Below are 11,948 nucleotides of genomic sequence, written 5' to 3'. Positions count from 1 at the left end.
TGTGGAAAAATTGATTTAGTGTGATTTGTGAAAGTTGAAGTTAATTATAAATTGTGTTGCCATCTTGTGAATGAAATTATAACTTTGGAAATTTTGAGATAAAATGTGTTTAGTGTTATCAGAGCAAAGTAGGGACGGCGATACGTAACGCTTACGATTCTTGGGAACTCTCACAAGTGAACTCAGGAGCTTGCAGGGATGGCGATACGTAACGCCTGCAAGTGCTCTGATAGGTACCACCCAAGGGCTTGTAGGGACAGCGATACGTAACGCCTGCAGGTGCTTTGATGAGTACTCATTATATAGCTAGCTCCCTTCCTCATTGATTTTGATTAGTGGGGTTGTGATTGCATTGTCGTGGTGTACAACGCGACATTGATCGGAAATTTTGTGTCATGGCTTAAGTTGTGTATGAATTGGCAACACTGTGTTTGTAAATTATTTGACTAAATTGTGTTATTATGAGCTTCGATAATTTGTGAAATGGAATTTAAATTTTTATTGACATTCACTGTCTTTTGAATTTAACTATGTTTTGATTACTGAGATTTATTGTGATATTGTTTTAAATTCCTTATGACATTCATTGTCTTGAATTTAACTATGGTTTTACGTATCTATCATTTATATGATTTATGAACTGTGATTTAAAGTTGTATTTGGTTAATGTTGTGCACTACTGAGACATTGTCTCAGTGATAGCTTTTCATTGCTGTCGCAGTTAGACAGATTGACAGGGCAGCAGACTAGGCTACTAGTACATTCAGCGAGAAATCATCGGGTATATTGAGTATACCACATTTTGCATTTTGTACTGTAATGTATATTCACTGTATGTATATATTGTTCTTGATTTTGAGCAGTTGTAAATTAAAATTGTACATTGAAGTTGTAAAGTAAATTATGAGTATTTTGACTTGTAAAAATTGTATTATATTTCTTTTATCTCAGTCTTTGAAAAATTATTGTGGATTTGAGTTGAAAAAGATATTGTGTTGTTTAACTGTTGAAGTGGAGATTGAGAATTATATTGAAGTGCTTTTACAGGTTTTCTGAAGAACTGTTTTATTCAAAATACAGAAGGCACTCTGCCAAAATTTTTACAGAAATTCCTAATAATTCAAATGTGTTTTCTCTTTCACTTAAGTTCAAAAAAAAAAAAATTTTAACACCTGTAAATAGTGCTCACCACTGTAAAAAGAAGTAAGAAAAGTTTTAAAATCCCTTGTAGTATATTTAATGGGTTATCAGTAGACAAAGTTGGTAATTCATTAGGTATACTACGGGATCATGTTATGCCTTATAGAGGGGTAGGGTGTGACAGTGGTGGTGGTGGTGGCATTACTGCAGCCATTTGTCTAAAGAACTCAGCCATTTGTTGAAACATGGCCTGTGGAGGCTGAGCAGGCTTTGCTCTACTGGAGCTGGAGGAGTAGGTTCTCCCCTACCCCCAGTCTCAGCTGCTGCAGGTGGAGCATGACTCTCCACTTCCTCCTCAACTGCCCTCTGTGATGTAGGGTCCATATCCTATTCAAAATAACAAAGACAAACAGATCTGCATTAGTGTCACCTCAACTCTTACAAATGCAATGCATGGTATGGACTCTATTTAGACCCAGAAATGCCTAAACCGTGCTCTGATACCACTAAATGTGACAGCCCTTACCCGTCTACAGTATAACTAAGTAAGATATGTCACACAGTGTACCGAAACACCCTATTTTATTTTAATCCTTTTTATCCTTCCTTATTTATTTTTATCATATCTATGAAGTACAATTGGTGAAGTATAATTTATTTAAGTCATTTATGGAAAACGTCTATTTATTTGAGGTTTTGCAAATTTTATAGAAAATCTGGCAGAGTACTGAATAAAAATGGAGAAAACAGTTCTTCAGAACCTATGAAAACACTTCCAAAATTTTCAATCAATCAATCCCAAACTCCATTTCATCAACAAAATCTCAATATTTTTCAACAACATTTCCATTTCTCAATCATTCATTTCATATGATATTTATGTCAAAGTCATCAATAAATATTCACTTTTTCATTTAGAAGCACAATTTCTGCTATTTACATCAATACCAAAATATATTATATAAGTCTTAATTACACATGAAAAAATAAAAGTTGATTATAAAATACCCAGAATGAAGCCTAATGTCCTACCAATGCACTGATGTCGGTGAGGTAACACGGATACTATGCAGAGCTGCAGAAGGTCTCACCTAGTCTATGGTCTACTGGGCTCTCTATCGGTCTCTCCAGAACCTGCATGTGGCAAAAAACAATGCGCTAAGCAATAATGCTTAGAGGTGCCAATAATAGAATAAAAAGAAATAACAGAAAATAATTATGCAGTGCATGTTCTGATGTCTTATGCAAATAATTTTTCGATCATTATTGGTAATCTTATTTATTTTGTACTTGTTATATTCATAATTTCGTTAATTTTATCCACTTCCATTTTTATTGCCCAAGTAACCTATACTGGATGACTGGACTGGATAAACGGGTAAACTAGCATTGGGTATCAAATACCTTGGGCCGTCACACCATTGGTCACATATGTATCTCTCGGTGTGTAACAGAACAGCTAATGAGCTGTAATAAATATTAGGCACAACGCTAAGTATCATCACAATGTCAGAATGGCTAAAAGCCATAAAATCACAAAATCGCATAATGCCATATGCAGTACTGCTAACTGAACCCTATTGGCATGCCAACCTATCCAAACCAACCTTACTAGGTGTACTAGGGCATGTTACACTTTTAAATTGTACAATTCTTGAAATTTAAGTTTAGGTGTTACTATTCATTTCATTAGTCAACTAAAATGTTGACTTTTGCATAGGCAATAGGTACATTGGTTCTAATACTCTCAACATACGACATTTTATATTCTAAAGCTGTTGGTATTGGTTGCCAATACCATTTCTAAGCTTAGTGCTAGTTGTTCAAAATTTTCAGATTTCAAGCCTTATGTTTACTGTTCCATTGGTTATTTTTACAGTAGGAATTTGGCAAAGTTGTCAACATAAAAGTTATTCCTTATTGTGTCTAGTTATATTTGCTTTTTTGAATCACTCCATTTGGAGTTTTGTAGCACAAGTTATGGCCTAAACACCATAACTGGCCAGATTGCAAACTTTCCAGATTTTCCAGACTGACCAAATCTACAGTGTTTTGTGTAGTGACTGTAGGTCACTTTTTGAACATGTTAGGGTCAAAATTTGGGTCAGGTTTCTTCATAAAAGTTGTAGGTCTATATCTCAGCTTTCTGCTGGTAAAATTTCAGGTCAATTAAACCTTTCTATACTGAGTTATGACCAAATAATAGACACTATTTATTTGGTCATTTTACCCAGGCAAAATGCAAGTCACCCGGATTAGGGTAATTTTTTGGTCAACTTGTTTGGTTTTCTGGGCAGAGTTTCTATACCAAAGTTGTGCCATTATGTGTCTAGTTTCATGTTCAATTGGCTTTGAACCAATTGAACCTCTACAACTCCATTTATAATTGCCCAAACCTGCTGGACTCATGCTCAGTCCTGCAGGTCAGCCAAGGCAGCCCAACCACACTCAAATGCCAAGCCTCAACTCACTTCATTTCCTCATCCTACACATTCAAATGGTCACTAATTGACCATTACAAGGTTAATGAACCATCACATGAGCAAACCCTAATGTTGTTCAAGTGTCCACATTTTCAAGGTTCATTCATGCATCACACTTGCATTTCACTTACTCTTACATGTTCAATCACTCATCTCATGCTATGGGCAGCTCATAAACACTTTACTTCAAGTAAATTCATCAAACCCTAACCATCCCTAGGCTGCCCAAATTGTAGGGATGGATATACATAAGTTTTATTTTATTTTTCTTACACTTTTCCACTTATCTCATGCTAATAAACATGAATTAAGTAAAAGAGATAGGAGATTGGACACTAACCTTTTTGAGCAGAATTTCTAGGTAACAAAACTTCAATCCTTTCTCTTCTTTTTGCTATAAGTAGCTTCTCCAAGATGTGGGAATGATTTTTAGTGAAGTGAGTTTAGGGTTTTGGGGAGAGGAAGCTTAGGAAAATCAAGCTTTAAAAGAGAAAATGGAGAGAGAGCTTCTTGGCTATGGTGGACGAGAAATGAGGAAGAAGAGTGCAGTTTTTTTATTTCAATTTTTTGCCCATTTAACTCATTTTAAGTGGTTTATGGACATGTGTCACAATGTGATTCAGTGAGAGTGCTTAGTGACATAAGCATGAGGTCAAAATTACAATTTTAATTCATTTTCTTTTCTTTTCTTCTCTACTCATTTTCAATTTAATTTTTAGCAATATTTATTCATATTTTATGTCATAATAATTATTTACTTAACTGGACAAGTCGGCCAAAAATCACCTCTGAAGGCGAAATGACCAAAATGCCCTCCGTTTGACTTAACAGACTAAGATTGTCTGTACTGATTGAAAAATTTTTTTAAGCATTTTCTGGGCATTCTAATGCCATAGAAACCTCAATGACCCTTCTCTAGAGTCCCAAAAATTATTTTATGAATTTTCCTCCTGGTCTAGGGCTCCTAGTTGTGAGAACCGCAACTTCCCACTGGGTTACTCATCTCTAGGGCACCGGCTCATTTAACTTGTTTGTATTTTATTTCTAAAATTTTTCCTAAATTTTTCTTATTAATATTTGATTAATTATGGTTCCTCATTTTAGTTTAAATTCAGACGTTCTAGTTGTTCGGACCGACACTGGTCACCGGAACAGTAGAATGTACGGAGTTGCTACAGGGAGGGTGTTACATGCTTCCTCCAGGAGACCAGTATTAGTACTGTGTGAACATTGTGGCCATCCCCACCCAGGCACTTATAGGGATATGATGGGGGCCTATTTCAAAAGTGGGGCCACTGATCATTTTAAGAAGGATTATCCTAAGTTGAAGGGTACTGATGTACTATGGACTTAGAAATAAACATCCACGCTTGGTACTCAGAAAGGCAGGAAGCCAAGCAGAGCAGAACCAGCTGGGACTAGTTAGAGAGGGGTATCAGAGACAGTTAATAGACCATAAGAAAATAGAGCCCCAGCTAGAGCTTATGCAATGAAAGCTAAAGAGGATCAAAATGCTCCTGATATGATAGTTGGTAAATTTCTATTATTTTATGTTGATATATATGCATTGATTGATTTGGGATCCACACTTTCTTATATCTGCACCACTAAACCAAGTAAGAAGGGTTTACATGCTAAATTATTGTCACATGATATATTGGTAACTAATCCTATAGGACATAGTCTGACTGTAAACAAGGTGTTTAGAGACTACCAATTCGGGTGTGTGATAGGGGATTTCTTGTTGACTTGATAGAATTGCCTTTCCATGAATTTGATGTTATCCTGGGTATGGATTGGTTAGCTAAACATCAGGCTATGGCAGATTGCAAATTAAAAAGGGTTGTGTTGAAAGCTTCTGATAATTCTAATGTGGCTATATATGGTGAGAGACAGAATTTATTGTCAAATGTGATCTCAACTATTACAACCAGAAAGCTAATTAGAAAGAGGTGTGAGGCATTTTTAGCACATGTTATAGACACTTGAAAAGAATATCTGAATATTCAGGATATTCCTACAGTTAATGAATTTTAGGATGTATTTTCTGAAGAATTACCTGGGCTGCCACCAGACAAGGAGGTAGAATTCTCAATTGATGTGCTCCCTGATACTGCACCAATATCAAAGCACCCTATAGAATGGCTCCCACTGAGTTGAAAGAGTTGAAATTGCAGCTATAAGACTTACTTGACAAGGGGTTTATACGCCCTAGTGTGTCACATTGGGGAGCGCCAATGCTGTTTGTCAAAAAGAAAGATGGCACCCTTAGGCTGTGCATTGATTACAGGCAGTTGAATAAGGTGACAGTCAAGAATAAATATCCTTTTGCCCTAGATTAATGATTTTTTTCATCAGTTAAAAGGGGCCAAGGTCTTCTCTAAAATTGATTTGAGATCTGGGTATTACTAATTGAAGGTTAAGGAACTTGATGTTCCTAAGAACACATTCACAACCAGATATGGCCACTATGAATTTTTAGTGATGCCATTTGGGCTAACCAATGCCCCAGCTACTTTCATGGACTTAATGAACTGAATTTTCAAACCCTATTTAGACTAGTTTGTAGTTATTTTCATTGATGACCTACTGGTCTATTCTAAGACAAGAGAAAAACATGCTCAACACCTTAAAATTTTATTACAAATTTTGAGGGACAAGCAGCTGTATGCTAAGTTGAGCAAGTGTGATTTCTGGCTGAATGAAGTTTCCTTCCTAAACCATATTGTATCATTAGAGGACATAAGGGTAGATCCTCAAAAGATAGAAGCTATTTTGGAATTGAAGCCACCTATGAATGTGACAGAGATTAAAAGTTTTATGGGATTGGCTTGGACACTATAGAAGATTTGTGAAGGGGTTTTTCATGATAGCTTCTCCAATGACCAAATTGCTGCATAAAGGTGTCAAGTTTGAATGGATGGATAAGTGTCAGGCTAGCTTTAATAAATTAAAAGCTATGCTTATAGAAGCTCCTATGTTGATGCAACCTACATCGGGAAGGAATTTTGTTATCTATAGTGATGCCTCATTAAATGGACTTGGTCGTGTGTTGATGCAAAAAGGAAAGGTGATAGCTTATGCTTCTAGATAGCTAAAACTACATGAAAGAAATTATCCTACCCATGATCTAGAGCTAGCAGCCATCATCTTCGCTTTGAAAATATGGAGGCATTACTTATATGGAGAAAAATGCTACATTTATATAGATCACAAAAGTTTAAAAGTCCTACCTTCACAAAAAGAACTAAACCTGAGATGGAGGAGATGGATGGAATTGCTTAAAGATTATGATTGCATCATAGATTACCATCCAGGAAAAGCCAATATAGTAGCTGATGCCCTCAACCAGAAGTTATTGGCATTTTTAAAGGCAATGAATGCTCATCTAAGGTTGACAACTGATGGTGTAATTATGGCTGAACTGAGAATTAAATCCAATCTAATTTAATAGGTACAATATGCACAGAAAATAGATGAGAAGTTAATGGCAATAGTTAGTAAATTATTAGATGAGAAGAAAGATGAATATGTGGTAAAAAGAGATGGCTATTTGTATTATAATGACAAACACTGTTTGCTGAATGTAAGTGATAAAGCAAAGTATCCTTAGAGAAGGACACACTGCTGCTTATGCTATGCATCCAGGGCAGTAACAAGATGTAATAGGATCTGAAGCTATATTACAGGTGGCCTAGTATGAAGAAATACATAGCAGAGTATGCATCTAAATGCCTAATATGTCAGTAAATAAAGGCTGAATATCAAGTACCATCTGCTTTACCACAACCAATCTCTATACCAAAGTGGAAATGGGAAAGGATTACTATGGACTTTGTTACAGGACTCCCTCCTACACAAAGAAAGCATGATTCAATATGGGTTATTGTGGATAGATTAACCAAGTCAGCCCATTTTCTTCCAGTTAGACAAGACTATTCACTAGATCGGCTTGCTGAATTATACATCAGTGAGATAGTCAGATTACATAGAGTGCCTATATCCATCATATCATATCGAAACCCACGGTTTACATCAAGATTTTGGGAAAGTTTACATAAGGCCTTATGTACTCAACTCCACTTTAGTACAACCTTCCATCCTCAGACAGATGGACAATCCGAAAGAGTTATACAGGTGCTAGAGGATATATTGAGAAGCTGTATTATTGAATTTGAAGGAAGTTGGGATAAACACCTCCCACTAATAGAATTTGCTTACAACAATAGTTATCAGTCTAGCATCCATATGGCACCTTATGAAGCCTTATATGGTAAGAAATGTAGAATGTAACATCCTCACTTTAGCTAGCCCGTACAGTCTACTGTTCAGGCGACCAATGTTAGGCTGGGCAGCTAGAATGTTTGAAATTATAAATAGACTAGAGTGAGGAGTTATAAAGGAACCAAATAATGCTCATAAAAATCAAGGAAAATTTTTAGGAACGAAATGCATTAAGGTTAAACGAGCCGAAAACCCAGTGATGAGTAACCCGAAGGGGAAGTGACGGTGAAGGCTGTTAGTAACCCTAGACCCTGGGAAAACTTCATGAAATAATTTTTGGGACCTCAGGGAAGGATTGTTCGGGTTCCCATGACAATAGAATGTTAAGAAAATACAAGGCAAAATTAATCAATCGGTACACACAATTTTGGCTCATTAAGCCAAATGGAGGGCATTTTGGTCATTTCGTCTTTAGAGATGATTTTTGACCAACTTGTCCATTTATGTAAATGAATTATATGATATAAAATATAAACAAATATTGATGAAAAATTATTTAAAAATGAATAGACAAGAAAAGGATAGAAAATGAGAAAAATGAGGATTATGACATCATTATGATGTCATTATTATTCTCCCACCTAATCAAATGTTGACACATGGAACTAATTTATTTAAAAAGACTTAATGGGCAGAAAAGAAAAGAAAAAAAAAATCAAAAAGCTCTTGCATCTTCTTCTTGCCGTCCTACCTCTCTCCCATGCCCACCATTTTCAAGCTAACCAAAGCTTAATTTTCTTGGTTCTCACCCATTAAAACCTAAGTTTCCCAACACAAAAACTTTTTCTTTCATCTTGGTGAATCTTTTGGGAGCAAAAAGAAGTGAAAAAGAAGAACCCTAGCAAGTTTGAATTTCACTCCATTAGAGGTTAGTGACTTAACTTGCTTTTTTCTTTCAAATTATGTTGAAGGAGTGTGAATGAGTGTAAAATTTCAAAGAAATTTAATAAAGACCATGTGTATGCCCATCCCTCATTTTTGGTAGCCATGGATGTGGTAAGGTTTTGATGATTTTCATGGAGCTAAAATGGCAGTATGGCTACCCTTAGTATGAATCTCTTAAGTGGAGTAATGAAATGCAAATTAAAATGCATGGTTTGTGATAGTTGAGTTAGGGTTTGGGATGAAATTGATACTTTGATCATGTAATGGTGAAATTAGGTTTTAATGGTCAATTATTGACCATTTGGCTATGTGTGAATCAGAAATGAAGTGGTTTGTGTAGTGGGAATTGAGGTTAGTGTGGTTGCCCTTGGTGACCTGCAGGACTAGGCATGAGTCCAGCAGGTTTGGGCAGCAATAACTAGAGTTGTAGAGGTTCAATTAGTGCAAGGCTAATTGAACATGAAACTAGACACATAATGGCACAACTTTGGTGAAGAAGCCATGCCCATAAAACCAAACCAAGTTGACCTAAAGATTGCCCTAATCCGAGTGACCTGCATTCTGCCTGGGCAAAATGACCAAATGAATAGTATTTAGTCATTTGGCCATAACTCAGTGTAGAAAGGTCCAATTGTCTTGAAATTTTACCAACAACAAGCTGAGATATAGACCTACACCTTTTGTGAAGAAACCTAACCCAAATTATGACCATAACATATTCAAAAAGTGACCTACATTCACTGCTCAAAATACTATAGATTTAGTTAGTCCAGAAATTCTGGAAAATTTATACTCTGGCCAGTTGTGGTTTTTGGGCCCTAACTTGAGCTAAAAAACTCCAAATGGAGTGATTCAAAAAAAGAAATGTAACTAGATAAAATAAGGAACAACTTTCATGTTGACTACTTTGCCAAATTCCTACTACAAAAATGACTAATGGAACAGTAAACACAAAGCTTGAAATCTGAAAACTTTGAACAATTAACATTAAACTTAGAAATGGTATTGGCAACCAATACCAACAATTTTAGAATGCAAAATGTGGTATGTTGGGAGTATTAAAACCAATGTACTTATTTTCCATATAAAAGTCAACATTTTTGTTGACTAATGAATTGAATAGTAACACCTAAACTTGAATTTCAAGAATTGTATAATTTAAGAGTGTAACATGCCCTAGTACACCTAGCAAGATTGGTTTGGATAGGTTGGCATGCTAATAGGGTTCTGTTAGTAGTACTGCATATGACTTCATGTCATTCTGTGTTTTATGGCCTTACGTGCCATTCTGTGACATAATAGCCTCGGGCTATGTTGATTGAGTTGTTATACTTGGGTTTTATCCCTCATAATTATTACAGCTTATTAGCTGTTCTGTTGCATACTGGGAGACACAATGTGACCGATGGTGTGATGGTCCGAGGTACTTAGTACCCAGTTTACCCGTTTATCCAGTCCAGTCGACTAGTATGGGTTACTCGGGCAATGATAATAAATCTTACCAAATTTTAATCGAATAATACTACAATAAATATCAGAAATTAAGTCTACCAAAGATGTAAATATACATTCTACATATTTATTTTATTTTAGTTATTTTATTTTATATTATCACCAATAAGTAGAATTGCTTAGTGCGTCACTTTTGCCACTCGCAAGTACTGGAGACATAGCTGGGGAGTCCAGCAGACCTCATAAAAGGTGAGCTTTCATATCTGCATGCGGAGTCTAGAGTCACCTCACATTTACAGTGCATTTGGTAGGACATTATGCCACTTTTGGTATTTTGTATTTTGTAAACTTCTGTAATGAATATTATAAACTCATGTAATTATGCTTTTGATGTAATTATCTATGAACTATGTTCAGTAATAAATGTGAGCATTTCTCATTGAATTGAGTGTGATATGGAATGAATTGAATTTTAAGATACTGAAGTGATTTGAGAAATTGTTGAAAATATATTGGTGGTTGACTAAGATTGAAATTTTGATTATATTGGAAGTGTTTTTAACATATTCAGAAGAACTGTTTTTTCAATTTACAGCCGGCACTCTGCTGGATTTTCTATAAAATTTGTGAAAAATTCAGATTAATCATAAATTGTAAATAAATAAATAAAAAAGAAGGGTAAATTGAATTGAAATATGATTTGGTGCTCCAGTGCACTGTGTGGCATATCTTGCTCGGCTACACTGTAGACGGGTAAGGGGTGTCACATAGAACTCCTTTATGCTAGACAAAATTGGGTGAAAAGAAGTTAGTGGGACTAGAACTCGTGAAAGAGGCAGAGGATAAAGTGAAACTAATAAAGGATAGACTGAAAGCAACAATGAACAGGTAGAAATCTTATGCTGATTTAAAGAAAAAAGATATGGAGCATGAAGTTGGTGATAAAGTCTTCTTAAAGGTCTCACCGTGGAAGAAGATTTTGAGATTTGTCAAGAAGGGCAAGTTAAGTCCTAGGTTTATCAATCCATATGAAATAATTAAACGTGTGGGTCCAATAGCCTATAGACTAGCCTTACCACCAGAACTATCAAAGATACACAATGTCTTCCACGTCTCAGTGTTAAAGAGATACAGATCAGACCCAAACCATCTCATTCCTATGGAGACAATTGAAGTGCAACCAGATTTAACTTATGAAGAGGAATCAGTGGCAATTTTAACTCGTGAAGTGAAAGAATTGAGGAACAAGCAAGTTTCACTAGTTAAAGTGCTTTGGAGGAATCACGCAATTGAAGAAGCTACTTGGGAAAGCGAGGAAGTGATGAAACAATAGTATCCCCAACTGTTTAATTGAGGTACAATTTCTAATTTTGGGAATGAAATATCATAAGAGGGGGAGAATTGTAATGCCTCGAATTTACAAACCGTATTCAGCATATTTTAGTAAGAAATTCAAATATTGAATATGGTATATAAATTAGATTAAATGAGGGGTTAAAGTAAAAATTTATAAAAGACGCCTATGGATTTTGTTATAAAGTTAATGAAGTTTGGGAGAAGTTTTGAAATTTTCCAACTTAGCTTCTAATTGAGTTTAATCAAGGTTATTAAGTATGATTAATTAAGTTAATTAATCCCTAGTTAAATAGGATAAATAACAAAGTGACACATGTTAAGAAAGGGATAAGTATCTAAGGCATATAA

At 35.4% G+C, this 11,948-nt stretch overlaps 1 protein-coding gene across 1 annotated transcript; it reads left to right on the top strand.

The window, feature by feature from the left end:
* The first annotated feature begins 11,166 nt into the window (after positions 1 to 11,166).
* Positions 11,167 to 11,577, top strand: LOC131181363 (uncharacterized). Its single transcript, XM_058149414.1, has one exon. It carries the CDS (start codon positions 11,167 to 11,169, stop codon positions 11,575 to 11,577), a length of 411 nt encoding a protein of 136 aa, XP_058005397.1.
* Positions 11,578 to 11,948: the final 371 nt, after the last annotated feature.

This window comes from Hevea brasiliensis, chromosome 7, assembly GCF_030052815.1.
Source record: "Hevea brasiliensis isolate MT/VB/25A 57/8 chromosome 7, ASM3005281v1, whole genome shotgun sequence".
Classification (NCBI taxonomy): domain Eukaryota; kingdom Viridiplantae; phylum Streptophyta; class Magnoliopsida; order Malpighiales; family Euphorbiaceae; genus Hevea; species Hevea brasiliensis.
The sequence above is the reverse complement of the archived record's forward strand: the minus strand, read 5'-3'. Positions and strand labels throughout refer to the sequence as shown.

Coding starts and splice junctions, on each gene's coding strand:
- LOC131181363 (XM_058149414.1), top strand. CDS start 11,167: ATGGAGCATGAAGTTGGTGATAAAGTCTTCTTAAAGGTCTCACCGTGG.